A 20,401-nucleotide genomic window follows, 5' to 3' on the forward strand; every position below is an offset into this window, starting at 1 on the left:
GGGTCAGAGCCAAATTTTATACAAGTTCTGTTCCCCTTCCCCAAAGGATGTTTGTGGCCAAATTTGGTTACATTCCATTCAGAACTCTATGACTTGTAGTGATTCAAAGGATTTACCTCTATTTTCCCCTGAGGGCTCCGCCCCCCCCCCCCCCCCCTCCTGCCCCTGGGGGATCAGAGCCAAAATTTATACAAGTTCTGTTCCCCTTCCCCCAAGGATGTTTATGGCTAATTTTGGTTACAATCCATGCAGAACTCTAGGACAAGTAGCGATTTAAAGGATTTACCTCTATTACCCCTATTGGGCCCCCGCCCCTCCTGCCCCTGGGGGACCAGAGCCAAAATTTATACAAGTTCTGTTTCCCCTCCCCCAAGGATGTTTGTGGTCAAATTTGGTTACAATCCATGCAGAACTCTAGGACAAGTAGCGGTTTATAGGATTTACCTCTATTTCCCCTATTGGGCCCCCCCCGCCCCTCCTGCCCCGGGGGGGGACAGAGCCAAAATTTATACAAGTTTCTGTTCCCCCTCCCCCAAGGATGTTTGTGGCCAAATTTGGTTACAATCCATGCAGAACTCTATGACTAGTAGCGATTTAAAGGAAATGTTGACGGACGGACGGACGGACGGACGGACGGACGGACGACGGACGCCGCGCCATGACATAAGCTCACCGGCCCTTCGGGCCAGGTGAGCTAAAAACAACAACATTCAAATGAAATACAGTATTAAGTATATATGATTTTCAGGTGATGAGAAACTAGAAATGTTACATTTTAGAGAATAATCTTAATAGACCTGAATGATATAGGGTTTAATATTAAGGCTGTTTGGAGATGTGCCAGGTTTCACAGGATGCCAGGATGGAAGAAAGTAGGAGTACATGAAGACAAAGCACAGACCTAGGCCGTTTTTGATAATGCGGTTTGACTGGTTTGACCTAGTTGTTCACTTATGAATTAAAGATTGACCTGGTGATTTTATATATTGTTTTCAGACAAACCTTGACAAAGCTCTCCCATACCTGTATCAAAAACTGCAGTTCTGTCTGGATTTATGCTTGAAATAATGACTTTAAGAAACGGTTGAACCGGTTGTTCCGAATTAACGAAAACGGCCCTAGTGTCAGTTTCAGAAAACTGACTTTCAAACTGGCAATGTGGAGAGCTAGTCATTAGAATGAAGAAAACATGTACTTGGCCATCAACACTTTTCTTCTGAAAATAAAGAAATTCCATTGGAAATATCAAGGTGGATTGTTGAATTAAAACGTTTATATTAACTCTTTACAAAACAAAGAATAACATATATCTCTACATCTCATAACAAACTGAAATCAGTTTAAAACAAGAATTTACATTTAATAACATTCTATTTCAACTTATAAAACAAGTTAACAAATTAAATAAGTTTAGAAACAAAAGCATACAAAATCATTCAAACTTCAAATTCCTTTACCTGAAGGAACCAAGCATTTCAAAAAATAAAAGTGATTATTCCTTTAACATAAAATAACTTATATAAATGCATATAGTTCAAAACAATTTAGAAACACTTTAAATATCTGCCAAAGAAACACAAGATCAGCATATTTTAACAAATTAAAGTACATTCATTAGAAAAAATGAAAATCTTCCAACTCAAACATGCTTATCTTAGCAATGTCTCTACACAAACAATGTGACAAAAAAGCTTTGTAAAACTATATACATGTACATTTTATCATCTTACAACCTTGAGCACTTATAAAGGGTTATGAACATGCACATAAATATGCTTGAAGCTTATACAAGATAGTAACAAGAACTTGAGCAAGTCTCCGTAAGATTTATATAAACCTTGATGTCATTGCAGTAGACCTTCAATATCAACAAAACAATAAATACATTTCTTTATTTTAATTTACCTAACAATAACAGCAGTATGTATCTATAACTATAAGAAATAATTTACCACACTAGCTAATATATACAAATATGTGAACAGAATAACAGACCTATATTTTTCAACTCTTATTAGATAAATAAAATTTAGTTTACAACAATACAGAAACAATTGATAAACTTCTGGATGTAAAGTCACTAATGTTGGTCCACATAAAACTTGTTACATGTACTTGTACATGTACATACAGAATCTGAATTACATCGTAAAAAGTGGTATCAACAGCCAAACGAAACAAACTTTGACAACGTATAAGTTGAATGTATGCTGCTATCTTAAAATTTATGAAGAAAATATGGAGGCTTGATGATATTCAGCAGTGAACGGGACGTGCATTTTGAACTTTTTGTTTTGTCACAATTTTTAAGGGTCATCTTACTGCTTGTACATACCTGATATTGGTGCAATCAGGTGATAATGTAAAGTAACTCTTTTTCTGTAATTTTATACAATAGGTCAAAAATATCAATTTCTGTACTGATATTTGATCAGAATCAATAAACATCATCAAGATTATATCAAAGATTCAACCACTTAAGACAATACATATGTAAAAAGTATTAATTTTACCACATATCCATCAAAAGAAAATAAGATATCTTTTCAGTCATAAAATATTTTTGCAATGTAAAAATATCACATGTACAATCTTATTCTTGCTGCATATATTACCCTATGTTGTATCTATGATTAATTAAGACGGCCAATGACGTCGTCAACTCCGCCGACTGACAGACAGAAGTGCCTCATAATTATGGCTGGATTACCAACTTTGATGACAGATATACACACGGAGAAATACCTGCATTTTTGTTACCAACTACGACGACAAACGGATACACGGAGAAGAGCCCCACAGTTTGGACAGTTAGGGAAAGTCTTGATGTCCTTCTTAGGTATGTGCCAACACTGGCTGCAGCGTACCTTGTACTTCTTAAATCTACAAGCGTAAAAAATAGCCACTTGTTACATGTAATGGAGACACAAAACGTCCCATCATATACAGTCCATTACACATACCAAGAAAAAAATGTTCATTCATTGTATTTTGAAACAAGACAATTTTACAATTTACAGTTCTCAATTGGTATTAAGTTAAGATTTTTTGGTGTAGGTCAAGAAAATTTAAATCACATATCTAATGTGACACAGTAACACTTTAACCTCCTTCCCTGTCATCCTCAATACTCCAGGAGTTACTATAACTGACATCATATCCACCTCTGGACTATATTATAGTAAAGCTGGAGGCAGATCAGGAGAAAATAACTGACCAATAACAAACCTACAGGGATTTCCTTTGAAGATTTCCGAGACAGCCAACTTCAAAGTAACACAGACAACCACAATGTACTGTTATATGATTCTTTTGATGTCCATCAAAGGATCAAATTACCTGTGTCTTCAGTTGCCATATGCGTCTTTAGTATGAGATAGTCCAGGTGTGGATATAACATCAGTGATAGTAACTCCTGGGATATTGAAGACCAGGTGACTTTCTGACAAGGTGCTTTACTGCATTGTATCAATGTTCTATTCACGTACCTGATGCCACAAGCATTACACAACGGTGTACCATCCTCAGCGTCCCTCCACAATGGAGTTCTCCGCGTCCCACATGATGCACATGTCTTCACTGAAATATGAATACCACGAATCTCTACTTGAAGAACCAGTATGAAATTGAAATAGGGATATGTTGCTCTTTTTCTCTAACCATATAACTGAACATGTAAAAGGTTTGATAGTCTTAAGGTCAAGGTCATTTTCATCCAACAGATACCAATGTCACCTTGATACCTACTATTTCAGAGGTGCAATGCACCATTATAAATTCTGGGAAATCAATTGTAACCTGTAGCCAGGTATATTTACCTTCTTGTGATAGACTTGTCCTCATCAGACCCACTCCAGCAGTGATGCGTCTTTAGTATGAGATAGTCCAGGTGTGGATATAACATCAGTGATAGCAACTCCTGGAATATTGAAGACCAGGTGACTTTCTGACAAGGTGCTTTACTGCATTGTATCAATGTTCTATTCACGTACCTGATGCCACAAGCATTACACAACGGTGTACCATCCTCAGCGTCCCTCCACAATGGAGTTCTCCGCGTCCCACATGATGCACATGTCTTCACTGAAATATGAATACCACGAATCTCTACTTGAAGAACCAGTATGAAATTGAAATAGGGATATGTTGCTCTTTTTCTCTAACCATATAACTGAACATGTAAAAGGTTTGATAGTCTTAAGGTCAAGGTCATTTTCATCCAACAGATACCAATGTCACCTTGATACCTACTATTTCAGAGGTGCAATGCACCATTATAAATTCTGGGAAATCAATTGTAAGGCCCTAGTGTTGCTAGCCAGGTATATTTACCTGAAATATAAGGGTTCTTGTGATAGACTGGCTGACTGTCCTCATCAGACCCACTCCAGCAGTCCGTGTGATAGCTAGTCACCGAGCCACAACTGTTGTGACGATTCCTCACTTGGCTATGGGAACCAACTGGCTTCATGTTGACGTTACTGAAATAAAAGTAGGCATGAATGTCAAGATCATTGATTCAAACTAACTTGGTTGTCATTCACAACAGCACAAAACAAACCCAGTATAAGAAATACACAAAGAGATTATGTTTGAACCTACTATAACCTTAAATAAAACCATTTGTATGAGATAATTTTATGGTTCTTCAGCTCACATTTTACATGCAAAATATTTAATATCTTACCGTTGGAGACCCAATGTTGACTGCACTCTGCTAAGTTGTACAATCAAAGAATAATCATTGCCGACAAGGAAAAATGGTGTTCTGTGTATTGATTACAATACTAACCTACTAGGAAGATATGACAAGATGGCTACAATACTAACCTCAAATAGGCAGATATGACAAGGTAGCTACAACACTAACCGTAAATAGGCAGATATGACAAGGTGGCTACAACAGTAACCTCAAATAGGCAGATATGACAAGGTAGCTACAACACTAACCTCAAATAGGCAGATATGACAAGGTAGCTACAACACTAACCTTAAATAGGCAGATATGACAAGGTAGCTACAACACTAACCTTAAATAGGCAGATATGACAAGGTAGCTACAACACTAACCTTAAATAGGCAGATATGACAAGGTAGCTACAACACTAACCTTAAATAGGCAGATATGACAAGGTGGCTACAACAGTAACCTAAAATAGGAAGATATGACAAGGTAGCTACAACACTAACCTTAAATAGGCAGATATGACAAGGTGGCTACAACACTAACCTCAAATAGGCAGATATGACAAGGTAGCTACAACACTAACCTTAAATAGGCAGATATGACAAGGTAGCTACAACACTAACCTTAAATAGGCAGATATGACAAGGTGGCTACAACACTAACCTTAAATAGGCAGATATGACAAGGTAGCTACAACACTAACCTTAAATAGGCAGATATGACAAGGTGGCTACAATACTAACCTTAAATAGGTATATATGACAAGGTGGCTATATTACTAAATAAACCTAAAATAGGCAGATATGATAAGGTGGCTACAATACTAACCTAAAATAGTACATATGACAAGGTGGCTACAAACTAACCTAAATACAAGGTGGCTACAATAATAACCAAAAATAGGCAAATATGACAAGATGGCTATATTACTAGAATACAAAACCTAAAATAGGCAGATATGATAACGGTGGCTACAATATTAACCTAAAATAGTCACATATGACGATGTGGCTACAACACTAACCTAACATAGGCAGATATGACATGGTGGCTACAGCACGAACCTAAAATAGGCAGATATGACAAGGTGGCTACAATACTAACCTAAAATAGGCAGATATGACAAGTGGCTACAATACTAAGCTAAAATAGATAGTCACATATGACAATGTGGCTACAGCACTAACCTAAAATAGGCAGATATGACAAGGTGGCTGTCACAGCCCTGAAGCTGTGTATGTAACAGAAAGGTCACGCCTCGGAAGTTAGGGTCCTGTCGGGCAGCACTCCTGGTGGGACAGTTGTTCTTCCTTTTGTTGACATGTCCAGTTTTTGTTTTAAGTAGGGAAGAGCTTGTTGACCTCTGCGTTGATACTTCAGTATGTGTTGCCATTGAAGCTAAATTTCCATCATTATTTTCACTTATTTCTGCTTTCAGAGGCAGATCTGAGTCTAGTTTAGAGTGTTTTGAAAGTGGTTCAAAATTATTTTCTTTTCCATACTCATCATGGGACCTAAAAAAGACAACAAAACACAATGTTTAGATACATTACAACTTTTATAATCATTTGACCAGTGTTAGCAATCTAACCTTGTTAAGTTCAAGAGGTAATCCAATGAATGTGATTAAGTGTCATAAATAGGATTTTTTTTACATTAAAGATGCTCAACCGCCGACAGACCATAAACGATACTCATTATTTGAACAACAATTGGTGTTTAATCGTGTATATATATGTCTAATTAACACAAAAAATAATATGAAATAATTTATTTTGCTTTTGGTGCATGCACAGCAAGAAGTTCATTCTATATAGAACATAATGCCACAGAATTTTTTGGGATGCAATTAATTATTTTTAATATTTTTATCTTGAAGTAAAATTAGAAGCTCATACTTTCCAATGGTGGTAATGGTGTAAAGTAAGTAACTTTTGTATCTGAAGAAAAATTCCAAATCGTCTGATCCTGTTTTTGATAGTGAAAAAAATCCATTTGTCAGCGGTGGAGCATCTTTTAAAAATTACAATTTAATACTATGAAACAGTTTTGATATTCTTATTGTCTTGAAGAAATCCAGAAAACATAAAAGGGGCAAAAATCTTCATCAGTGATAGTAATTTGTCATTATCTGGGTTTGTGCTCATTTTTCTGTTTATCAGTGATTATTACAAAAAAAAATAAAAAAAAAATATGGATCCAGAAGATTCCAAATCTGATTATTTCCAACTAACAGAAGGTATATCCAAATTGTAGATCTCTCAATAAATTCTCTATTACCGCAATAAACAGGTTGGGGGGGGGGGAATATTGAATTTTCTTATGTAAAAATGTTTCCTTTCTCTTTTGTTTTACAGTTTTAGTGCGATTTTAGAAGAGAAATAAATTCAGATACTTTAGTTTGCATATTTGGTCATTGGCCCGAATGTCATCAGCTCACATGTAAACATGGATTGTTCATAATCTAATATTTTTTGTTGTTGTTTTGTTAACTTTATTGAAATTTCAATCAATGTCTCTGTTGAAGTAAAAAAAATTATCAGATGTCCATAACATTTTCAAATCAAATCGACAGATCAATTCAACAAGAATTGTTTACTTTATAGTTGATTAATTTTGAAATATTTTGTATTTGTATATAGTTCCCTACCTGCGAACACTGTGGCTTTCTCCGATCTCCGTCTTCCGTTTCTTGACGCATCTGTTGAGATGTTCGTCTGTTCGTTGAATAGTGTGAATATTGTAATCAATCGGTTTCAATGCCCGATCGTCTGCGCGATTTAACTTTAAATACTGATCATTTGGTTTCATCATCTTAAAAGCTTGTGTAATTCAGTAAAAGACCTATGATGCTTCCATGTGGCCTTCTTCCCTTTGTTTGTTCAAGAATGAAAACGACAGACGGGCGAAAATCACGGGCAAACGCACATGCCAGGAGTGACCTTGACTGATTTCGATTGCTGTCAACATGAGATCAACATTCGGCATTTCACGATTTCCGAGTAAAACTCCCTCATGATGACCAGATATAAACTAAACATTTTCTTTAATATAGAATTTTAAATTTCCTTCGTAAAGGTTCCTATAAAGTGTAAGTTTAAGTATTTAGTTGTTAGGTATATTTACCCGTCTTATTTGATCTACGAGTTTTTATTTTCTGCAAAATATATTCATTCAGAAGTAAAATATGATGCAATCTAAAGCTAAGCCTTTCTTAGACTGATAATTTGTGTATGAATGTTTTTCTTTCTTCACAATTGAATATAACTCTATATTTATTTTTTACCAATATGATATTTTTGCCAACCAAACATTTTATTTCAAAAACTGACAAGTCGAAGCGTTGTTAGCTTCATTTCGACAAAACGCAAACTTGATTTCCACATTAGTCTATCGTCAGCTTCAATTAATATTATAATTAATCATTAAGATTTTTTTTTAATCTTAAATCATTAGCAATAGTACGATATAACTTTTGAAAAACTTTTAGATGATATTTATGCTGAACTTGGATGTCATCAGTTTCTGCACCACAGCAAGGATTTATAAGTGAGATTACGTCCTTGATCACAGTTAGATTCATCATTCATATATGAGAAATTTCATAAAATTACAGTTAGTCGCATATAACGGACTTTTTGATGATGTTACTATTAACGGAGCGAATAATATACCAACACATTTGATACTCTCAAAATAGGCAAAGTTATGACAAAAATAAACGTTTTCATTCTACAATTTTATTGTCCATCAAAAACTATTTATCAACAGAGATTTAACTCTGACCATTCAGATCAATAGACAGTAGTCCTCCTTGAACAACTGTTGAAATTTGAATGCTAATTAATGCGCTGTATAATAGCAATCGGCTTTTGCCTTGTAAAAATGATTAGAAGATAACTCTTCATCATTTAAATAATCAACTGAAGCTGCATTATGGTCTAACAAAGCCTGTGAAAGTCTGAGCACCTTGCGCTATTTCTTACTCGTCGTAATAATTTATCGTTAAAGGTTAAAACTATACGTATTGTCAAACATACAATTGGTGTTTTTTATCATATGAAACTTAATACCCAGATTAATATAGTTTAACATTATCATAGCTTATAGTACTTTTTTAGAATGTCTTTTGTAATGCTTTCATGTACCGTATGTTTACATAACGATCTTGTATTATGAGACAATTTCAAAAGGTGAGGCATAACTTATCTGTAACAAGGCACCATGTTGGATGTCAGTTTGGTACCGTTTACAGTCTGAAAGTTTCCACAGGGATACAGGCCTTTTTCAGGTTCTGGGATTGGTCATTTATTGAATAATTTCAAGATACTTGAATTGTTGTCTCTTTCATAAAAGAACAAGCTCATAATTTGTATCATTCACATCAAAAATACAATTGATTGGATTTTACTTACTTTCGTAACCTGGTAGTCAACAATTATAAACATGAACTCTCATTAGTGTTGTGGTTTCTAAATTATTGAATATTTGACAGTGACCTTAATTCAAGGTCGTCCATTGATTTTGTAAAACGAGAAGTAAAATTAATTTAATCATAGTTAATTCCTATAAACCACACATTGTTTAAAGATGCTCCAACGCAGAGAGGACATAAATGATATTCAACATTTGAACAATAATTGGCGTTTAATCGTGTATGTATATGTCTAATTAACACAAAAAATAATATAAAATAATTTATTTTGCCTTTTGTGCGTGAGCAATCAGTACTTCATTCTATATAGGATATAGTGGCACGGATTTTTTTCGGGATGCAATTAATTATTTTTTCATTAGTTTTAACTTAAAGTAAAATTAGAAGCTCAAACTTTTCAATGGTGGTAATGGTGTAAAGTAAGTAACTTTTGTAACTGAAGAAAAATACTAAATGGTCTGCTGTTTGTTTTTGATAGTTAAAAAATACTATTTGTCAGCGGTGGAGCATCTTTAATACGTACCCCGCCATCTTATTAGCAGCATGAAACCACTCATGCAGGTTTCTTTAAGATACCATATTCAACCCAATAAGCGCCCAGGTCATTAAAAATGAGGGGGAGCTTCAGGGGGATCTTTTGACTAGCCTTTCATACACACATAAAAAACAACTAATTTTTGGAAGAAACTGGTGTATAAGAGGCAAAGTTTTTTTTAACTGTAAATGGCTTGTGGTGTATACTCTGAAAATATGGTACACACTTTTCATATTTTCAGTTTGCATTAATTTTAGAGAGTGAAATAATGAGGCCTCAGTAATAGGGAAAAGAGATTATTGGGTTCATTACAGTAGAACAGCAATACTTTAAAGTGACTGGTGTCTTTTGGCCACTACAATGTGACAAGGTGGAGCACACTGTTCAGTTTCTTTGGTGGCATAGTTCAGTGAGATAGCACTGTAAAAAGGGCAAGAAGTCACTATCACAAAGAGACACATCACAAATATACCACAGTCTCAAAAAACATACACATTCACACGTGCAACACAATGTACACAGGGGAGTCTGCTCTTAAATGACCCTGGGCATAAGGTCAAATAAACCAAACCAGTTTAGGCAAATCAAAAGTAACATGTCATCTCTATCAAATAAGAAAATATTAAGGCATGGTTGCTCTCATCACCTTCAGTAAAAATTAGATCAATGCATCATCCAGGGGTCTCGGCTTGGTGATCATTTTGGATAAATGATATAGGAAAAAAAGAGCTAAGGGATATCATACTAATTTTGAGTTTGGTGAGAGTCACACTTGTAGCAGAATTCCAGATTAACCAGTTTTATTTACCTGAGACAGAATATGACAATATTACATATGAATATGTCCCAGTATTATGGTAATGTCATAAAAAGTACAAACTCTTTGCTACATGTTTAGCATTTTATTTTTTTATATTTTTTACACCATGACTGCCACAAACATTGGACTGATGCACCATGTGCACACCACAAATAAGCCAACTAAATATACATCTTTATCCAATGCTATAGCAACAACATTCTTGTAATAGATAACTCCATAGCAACAGATTCTATATATATATAAGCTGTTTAACATTTAAAGGGACAATTCAGTGACGTTAATTCTTCCACATAATCACAAAGATATCCTATACATCTGCATAAAGTTTTTGTTCTACATCCTTTATGAAAAATAAAAAAATATACTGATAAATTACACTGTAGTGATAATACATTTACTTTATATTGTTAGAATTCCTCATCAATATGATCAAGGAGGTAAATGTAACAAATAAATACCCTGGCCCAGTTACATGAACATTCCTTAACTTTAAGGAATCCCTTTAATTAAATTTCCCTATAGAAAAAAAACATTACAAAAGTTAAGGAAAAAAATCTTAAGTTAAGGAGCCTTCCTCAAAATTTGTAATGCTTTCCTATGGAGAATTTTAAGTTAAGGGATTCCTTAAAGTTAAGGAATGTTCATGAAACTCGAGCCCTGGAGTCTCTTTTATCAGAGAAAGTATTTTTCAGACAAGGTTGTGCATCTGATAAGATAAATACACTATTGTAAGAGTGATTTGAGAGTTCTAGACACTAGATGCTTTACTCCAGTGGTGTGGCTTCAAGACGTAGCTATCATTGTGATGGTGTATAGCTAGCTATTCTTCACATTGCACACATCGTCTGCAGAAGATATTTGCAAGTCGGTCACAGTGATACCAATAACTACAACTTTCATAAGAACAAGTTTATTATCGATATAAACTTTGTTTATTATCGATATAAACTCTCATTGCACTATCAAACTAAATTGTCCCTTTAAATTTTCAAAAAATTGAAATTCAGAATTTTGAAAACATTATTAGATCATAATGTAGAAAATGATAAATGTTTTAAAGGTCAGTATGTGTAAACATGACTTACAGTAACTGAATACCTTATTTTACATTATGTAGGTTAGGGCTTTTACTTCTCACTTGAAACTACTAATGACAATTAATGGACTTAAATCAATCGTGAAAATAATGCAATTCAACATCAAATAGAAACTAAAACAATGTCTACACCAGTTAGCTTGTAAAAAGCACATCAGTTGTTATAGGATATTTGTAAAAACAGATCTATCTATCATTTAATTACCAACTACTTTGTACTAAAGTGTTACTGTCAGATTTGTATGTAATTTATTTGTGAGAGTCTTATTACAACTACAACTGATATTTTTTCTACTCAAAATATCATGAAAGTTTGTGTTATTTACACACATATTTAATCAGTGTTTAAATTAAAAATTAAAGTTTAGGGTGTGCAAGTAACATTGATGCGAAAGACTTAAACATTTCATGAAAAAGAAATTGTATATTCTGAAGGAATAACCTCATCACAAAAGCGGATAACTGTTCTGAGGCTATCTGAATGCAGGGAGACATTGCCCCAAGATCACAAAACAATCATTGTCTTAGGTTTTTAATTAAATAACTTTTTCTAACATCATCTGTGATTGGCTCAGTCAAAAAAGATAATTTCTGGCCACAATATTTTTGTGATCCTTGAGCCAGGTTAAAATTCTAATAATCTAATTCTTCACTTTCTCTCTGGTTATCATCATATCTATAGATACAGAACTACAGACAAACACAGTGATTCTATGAACAGGAATAAATATACAATTAACAAAACATTTAACTAGAATTCTGGGACTCCCTGAAAATAATCTCAAGCACTTTTCAAGAAGACATTACAAACACATGTACATATATATCACCTTGACCATACAGTTAATGGATAAAGATTACCAATCCCGATAAATTTATCTCCGGAATTGCATACAACCCACATTTATTATTTTGGGGGGTTAAAATAAGACTGCATGTATATTATTTCATTCATTTCTTATTGTTTTATAATTTTGATATGGACATCTTATAAATCTTCAATATTCATTAAAATGAAAGCAACATTTACCTTAACAGTAAATCTTAATTGTGGTAAAATGTTACTGACAAATGGCTGTGAAAAATTAGGCTTTTATTTTAAACTGAAAACCTTTGGGAATCAAAAATTTCTTTCAACAGATGGAATGACTGAAGAACATTTTACATAGAACATACAACTAGTGTGATTGTTATATCATAAATGATTAGATGATTCTGAAAATTGCTTTTTGAAATAAAACAAATATGGAACACTGCCTTTGAAAATTGGCAGAAAAAGTAAAACTGAAAATTCCTCAATTCTCTTTCATTCTACATGACTCACAAACATGACTTTGCAAATTGTGATTACTGCATGGCTTTAATCTTCTTAAATCAATAAATCTCGGTTCAGATCAAACTTTCTTCAATATCTCCATCACTTGTATGAACTTTGTTGTTTTGAAAGTTCCGTAAACATTTGAATTGTAATCTTATCCCATTTTCCCACGTGGTGGAACTGATGTAATTTTGATTGTCTGGTAGGCAACAATGAACACGTTATAATTTAAAGCCTACACCACTATATAAGAATAAAAATTACCTAAAAGGTTATGTGAATCTGTTGTTTTTATGCTGTAATTTGCAAAGCAAATATCTTGCATTTTCAGCGGAAAACTGAACTTGTACATTTAACACGTTTACTGAAATAGCTGTTTTAAATGACATGTGTAGCACTTTGCTCTGCTGGTTGACTGTATCGTGTCGCTCCTCACTGTGTCCTCAGCTGATAGTCTCCGTTCTGTGTGATGTACCGTACCCATGGCAATGCCTGGTAACCACTCTTCTCAATGATCTTCAAGTACCTTACCTGTAATACAACAGGGTCGTGGCTTAGATCAGAAAAATAAGAGAGTGATATGTCCTGAAAATCATTTTGATTTTACGAATATCCTGAAATTATGGTTACCCAGTATGAATTTAATTTAGCAAATTTTGATTCCATTAATCAATGTTTCTGTGTAAATAGCACACCTAATACATGTACACAAGGATATTTTATCACAAAGTTATTGTAATGTCAAAATAACATAGATGGTGTCTAGATATCTTACTGGATGAAACTAAGAGTACCATGCTGTCATTTAATTATTACACAGACATCTTTTGTACATGCATATGATTCTTTTGTAATATCTGTCATATCTTTTGTTATATCTTCACATGAATTGTACATTTGCAATATCAAATAGGAAACTCAGCTAACAATTGGGGAAAAATATGGTCATTTCCAATAGGAACATTGCCCTATATCAGTCCCTAAATGCAGTTAATGCACTACAAAATAGGCCCTTGGAAGTGGGTCATGCTGGTTTAAAATGGTTGAAGTAGTGAAATATTTCACAAAAGATTTCAGAGCAGACCAAAGAATATGAGACCACCATTTCTGCTAGAGATATTAAGAGAGTATTTATATTTTAATTGATGTGACAGATTATGCTATGTTTTTATCAATAACTGACAAAATGAATCCTACTTAACCCTCTACTACTAACCTGAATGCCTGACACGGTGAAGTAAGGAATCTCAAACTTAACATGGATTGGTGGTTTGCCTTCAGTCTCCTCAGCCTGAACACTCGGTAGTCCAAAGTGAGCTCGCATTAGGTACTCTTTCCCTCCCTGAAATCACACATTAGCATTATTTCTTTATTCATTACTCAAATAATCTTTGTCATATTTCAATAAAAAATTGATCATTTTTCTGTACATAATATTTCTATGCACATCTAATTTTTGATATATATTATAAATTTTACCACCAGTAATCTATCATATTGAATCAATTTGATGCTTTTATTGAATATTATCAATTGATTAATGACAAAGGGACACAACTCTGTACATTTATGAAAGGTAAGATTGTTGTGTGAAATAGTGTTCTCATGACATTATCAACATCTTGAACATATATAAATAAAGATACTTACTGGGAATGATTTGATAGTCCAAATCACAGCATTTAAGTCTGGTGCATATTTGCAATTTCCAACGGTGGTTTTAAACTTTGGACTGTCTGCATCCTTTGGTACAGGAATGATGATCTCCACATTATTCGCAGTGGAACGCCTCTTAAACTGACTCTTAGCCTGTCAACACATATAACAACTGACTCTTAGCCTGTCAACACATATAACAACTGACTCTTAGCCTGTCAACACATATAACAACTGACTCTTAGCCTGTCAACACATATAACAACTGACTCTTAGCCTGTCAACACATATAACAACTGACTCTTAGCCTCGCAACACAAATACTGAGATACAATCTACTTGGTGGAGAGACACCCATGTAATTCATGTATTATCATCACACAGGTATGATTCTCTAAAGAATGAAATTGTTTATTGAAAGGAAGAAATGCTTTACCTTGATCATGTATTCCACACGGCTATGTACATGTCTTTCTATCACTGACTCAACCCAGATCAACGGCTTCACCTGTAAAATACATACTTCTGTAAAACCTTGCTGGTTACTGAGGCAATCATGTATGTACATTTAAGTTAAATATAAAAATCATCAATTATAGTCTTACTAAACATTAGGAACATAAGAAATGGCTGTAAGTGATAAATGTCAGGACTTCATATGAATCTGAACAGGGCAGAGAGCGATGTTACAGGACAGGATGGGACAAACATTGGAAAGATATCCCCTTTTTCGTGGTGGGATGGTTTTGGCCAAACTACTCTACAGTTAAGATTGACAATGTTTATACTAGATGGATCAGAATCCACTTACATGTGTGGTTAGTCGGTAAGACATGAGTTCAAACTCGCCATCTGGAGGAATGAAGGATATCGTACGATCGTTTTCAAATCTTGGCAGACGAACACACTGGTGAAATTTGACATCTTCTAGTTCCACCGACTTGCTCTTTCCCCCTGTAAATAAAATCAGATTTCTGATTAAACACATTTCTTGTCATGACAATGTCCTAGCAAATATTTAACAACAACTCAAATTTTCATAATTATTTTGTGATAGCAAACAAGATTCTTTGATGGCAGGGTACTTACTTCCTGTACTTTCAAACAAGACTTTGTCGTTGAGGCCCAGTCTGAGCTCAGGCATACCAGAAAGGTAAACTCTCATTTTGATAGCTCCCACGATTTCACTGCGAAGAACATTACCATTGGCACTAACCTGTGGGACAAACATAGAACTGTAGGTATCCGTTCATGTTAACATCATTATTGATTTATTATATATATATTGTTGAGATGTTTCAATAGAGGTACAAATTATTTCCAACCTCAAGATTCTAAGATAAATTGGTAGTAGTTGTAAATTAAAAAGTTATTTCCCTTTAAAGATAATTGGGTGGTAGATTTAAATGAAGAAAATATCTCCTTCTAAGGAAGATTGGGTCGTAGATAATGAATTAAGAAGTTATTTCTGTTTTAAGGATAATTGGTGGTAGATTGTGAATTAAGACGCTATTAACCTTAAAGGATAATTGGTAGTAGATTGTAAATTAAGAAGATGTATGCCCTTTAAGGATAATTGGTGGTAGATTGTGAATTAAGACGCTATTAACCTTAAAGGATAATTGGTAGTAGATTGTAAATTAAGAAGATGTATGCCCTTAGCACATGTACATGTACTGTACACAGATATTACTTTAGCTTCCTTTTAGAGAAAGAGTCTACGTAGAACTTTTCTAGTCAATTTAGTTATTTGATGATGACTATACATAAACCACAGTTATCTGGATCAGAAGTCTGTGTCACCTACCAGAAGATTCACAGACTCAATGACATCAAGGAAGACCTCGTTTTTCCTGTACTTTATCTTATCTGAGCGCCAGGACACAGCATTGGTCACGGCCATAGGAGGCCTGGGCGCGATCTCGAGCTTGTGGCTGTCTTGTGTAATATATCTGTGGATGGAAAAGTATCAACATTACTGAGAAAACTCTGGATAATAGTCCTCAGCAACATACTTAGACGTTGACTGGATTATATATTCTCTTTGGCAAGGTGTTATATCATTTCATAGCGATACAGTATATCTTACAGTTTGGAAAGTTATATTATGTAGTGTTAACTTACTCCTGTAAAGTCTTGCAATTTGGGGTTTAAACCAGAATTGAGATATTTTGTGTTACACTATTCTTTGAAATATTGAAACATTCCTGATATAAACTTACTCCTGTAAAATCTTGCTGTCTGTAGTTTGTGGAAACCCAAAATCCATTACTTCATCTAATAATTCATAGATCAGTACAAAGTTGTCTCGTATACTTTCTTCCTCCATCTCCTTAAAGTACTCCAAGAAAATCTGAAAGGGAATGTCAAACCAAATGCTGTGTAATATTAATAATTGATACTTACTTATTAAGTAATTTTAGATACTATCAAGCTACATCAAAAATATGTCACCAATGTAAAATTTGCACATCACCAGACCTTAAGACATTGATTTAATACTTTAATACTTCATAAAGGATTGACGGGGGACTACATTTTGAAGTTTAAACATCAAATCTTTTCACTAGTTTATATAAATTAAATACTGGTACTTAAAATGAAAACTCAGTGAATCCTTTTGTATGTACAATATAAAATCTTGGTCTCAGTCTGATAAGTTAAATACCTGTACAAGTTTGTGGAGAAAAGAGAAGACCAAAGCAATATTGGCATTTTTCTTGGTAGTAGCCACTAGGTACAGATTGCTATACTTGATGTAGACAAACGTGACATCGCCGTGCTGAACGATGGGAGAAACATTCCCATCATCCTCAACTTCTAACACAAGGGGCATAAACTTGTCAATCGTGGACATGTCAATATCCCCACGGTAGTTACGGCATACCAGCACCTGAAATTCAACATTTTATCATAAAAATGAAAATATCAATTTTACATGTTGGGTTATGTACTAGGCATTAACAGTTAGCTCAATAGCAAAGATTGCAAAATACATTTTAAATAAAAACGGATTAAGTAACAAAAAATAATGGAATGAAATCGTAAAAATATATTATTTCTTTTTTCATAAAACAAACAAGTCATTCGATTGTTTGTACAAATGTATCCAAAATTTTTAGAGCTGTTAACGATCATCGATACATCGATATAATCGATCATTTCGATATAATCGTCATCTGAAATTTCATTGCGAATATGATCAGGGCATGACGCAGCAAAATTTATTTTGACGCACAATCTTTGCATGTATTGAATGTTATTTACTAATCTTTGCTTTATTGGCCCGTGCATCAATTTGACTCTTCACATTTTTAAACTATTTACCACTTGCCCATCATTCTGTGTGTATTATGTGATTTGACACAACTTTTAGAAGAGCAAGAAAAGGAAATTGTAAAAAACTTGCGCAAAAAAATCATCATTTTTTTTAAAATAAAATAATGTTATTAAGATTGCAAAATAATATATTTATGATCAGAAGCTCAAAAATGTCCTTGAAATTTTCTGGCCAGAATTTAGATAATCAGGGCTCAAATATAATTCACAAAAAATGTAAAATATTTACAATGGATACTGAAGTTAAATCAATATTTTAGGATGGTACTGGAAGTTAAAATCAATATTTTAAATAATGATTATTATCATTTTTTTTTCTTTACTTATTCTATAGAAAACATAATAATAAGTCATATAAACTTTTTAAACATTATCAATGTTATTGGTTATAAAATTAAATATTTAAATATAAATATATAATTTATAACTGAAAATTTTAATGCAATTAATAATTGAACCTTAAGTTTAATATTTTGACCCTCAGGAATTTGATTTGACCCCTCAAGATTTTACAGCCAAGGGTCACTTGACTCTTTGAGATTTTGATCCTACTGGGGATGCCCTAATCTTTGATGCCCCATGCGTCATTTCAAAAAGTCAAGTATGGAAATATTTTGGATTCACAAAGCCCCGAAAACATCTCGTTTATAAAATATGTAAACATATGACACATATAGCATTTTGAATATCACTGTAGTTAAGTGTTACATCAACATCTGTTCGTTTTCGCAGGTGTTTTGTTGCCGCCATATAATGTACACACAAAATGTACTTGACCGGTTGAACTGTTAAAAGTGTGTTTTGATTGAAATCTTTCAAGTTGTCAGAAAATGAACTCAAGTTAATCAAAGACAATGTTAAACTTGTCAGTAATATTAAAATACAAAATAAAACACTTGCTTGAATTTTTGTATTATGTAACGCAATACCTTATGTATCGCAACACAATATCGCGATACATATCGTATCGTGAAATTCCCTACGTTACTCAGCACTAGAAAATTTTAAACTCACCTTGCCCTTGACATCCAACAGATACACTGCTGATGCCGACATAGTGCAGGTGAATCTAGAATAGGGACAGTCAAAATCTGGAACATACAAATGAACAGTAAAAATCTCAATAAAACAAGACACAATGAAAACCTGTCTAATGATCATGATCTGCTGATTACTAGCATGGCAAGTCTTTTAATTAATTTTAAGTAAATCTTTCATCTTCTGGATAGGTACATTATATATAAATATAAATACACATGAGATGAAAAAATTTAGATGCAACAAATTAAAACTTAACTAACTATAAATAATCTATAGATAAATATATGCATGATTCGCCCTTAACGGTTTTTTATATTATTAATCGAGTTCGTGGAGTATCGTTGGTTTGAGGTGATTGATCAATTAATCGGGTAAGAAATCTGTAATCGAGTTTGTCAGAATTTTTCGACACCATGATAAAAGAAAAGTATAAAGTTAGCTGATCACTAAAACATGCCCAAAAAAAATCATAGCCAACTTGTTAAAATCACTCCCTTGTGTGTGGTTGTCACTCGACATATCATTTCAAAATTTTAAGCATCTAGGCTAATTGAAAGCTCATAAGCACTACATAGTAATGTTAACGTCTCAGATGAGCATGAATTGTGAAGTAAATAAGCGACATGAAAACATGACAGCACAGAGAGGCCTCGCGATTGTAAGCCTCTGAAGGAAATGTTATGAGACTTGTATTATACACCAAGGAAAAAAATAATCGATTTTAATCGATCATTGATTGGTTAAATAGAACTGATGATCGACCATGAAATTTTTCAACCAATTCCCAACACTATATAAAGTCTCAACTTTCCGGTTGGTTCCAACCTAACGTCCCCAATACCCCCCCCCTCCCCCCCCCCCCCCCACCCCCTTAATCATTTACTGTCTATTAAATTATTGTATTCTTTGCAACTGGTGGTGACTTTAGATTTATATCTTGATGTTGTCTCCGAAACCTTGTGAAGAGGATGTAGTGTCACTTGTACCACCCAGACTACAATCATCAGTTCAAGTAACACTTCAGTATTTACCCCTAACAGTTATCAATCAGCCTGTTATTGCAGCTTTAGCCTGCATGGTCAGTACACTGCTTATTACTCAACTCCGTAAATCGCTGTTTCAAGCTCATAAATGTAACTCTGTAAACAGAAATAATGTCACCTAGCTTAGAATCTACATATAAATAATAGTCTGGATTGTTTAAAATAGTCTTAGAATGGCAAAACTGTTTACCTGAGATTTTCTGTGTGGGATGTGGCCGGTGTGATGTATACATGGAAGTTGACACTGTATCTTTACCCACAATTCCGCTTTGGGATGTATGTAACGAAAATGTCCTAACGCAGAAATTTCATCAATGTAAGAACTGGCAATGATCGCCGTAGTTTATTCTTGTGCATTCGCTATTAGCATTGACTCCCGTCTATTTTTGAGTAATGACAAATGATGTAGATATATGTTCGAACGTATT

At 33.9% G+C, this 20,401-nt stretch overlaps 2 protein-coding genes across 2 annotated transcripts; both read right to left on the reverse strand.

The window, feature by feature from the left end:
- Positions 1-740: 740 nt before the first annotated feature.
- LOC138325390 (uncharacterized) lies at positions 741-7,732 on the reverse strand. The gene is made up of 5 exons (XM_069271022.1): positions 7,338-7,732; positions 5,875-6,201; positions 4,333-4,481; positions 3,993-4,083; positions 741-2,883 (listed from the first exon to the last, which is right to left on the reverse strand). Exons 1-5 carry the CDS (start codon positions 7,499-7,501, stop codon positions 2,757-2,759), a joined length of 858 nt encoding a protein of 285 aa, XP_069127123.1. The 5' UTR covers positions 7,502-7,732; the 3' UTR covers positions 741-2,756.
- Positions 7,733-10,544: 2,812 nt separating this feature from the next.
- LOC138325391 (AP-1 complex subunit mu-1) lies at positions 10,545-20,199 on the reverse strand. The gene is made up of 11 exons (XM_069271023.1): positions 20,164-20,199; positions 18,904-18,980; positions 17,219-17,443; positions 16,773-16,903; positions 16,358-16,502; positions 15,640-15,766; positions 15,362-15,504; positions 14,987-15,058; positions 14,545-14,703; positions 14,111-14,236; positions 10,545-13,425 (listed from the first exon to the last, which is right to left on the reverse strand). The coding sequence occupies exons 2-11, from the start codon at positions 18,943-18,945 to the stop codon at positions 13,327-13,329; spliced, it is 1,269 nt and encodes a 422-aa protein (XP_069127124.1). The 5' UTR covers positions 18,946-18,980; positions 20,164-20,199; the 3' UTR covers positions 10,545-13,326.
- Between the last annotated feature and the right edge of the window lie 202 nt (positions 20,200-20,401).

The sequence above is a fragment of the Argopecten irradians genome, chromosome 6, assembly GCF_041381155.1.
Source record: "Argopecten irradians isolate NY chromosome 6, Ai_NY, whole genome shotgun sequence".
NCBI lineage: Eukaryota > Metazoa > Mollusca > Bivalvia > Pectinida > Pectinidae > Argopecten > Argopecten irradians.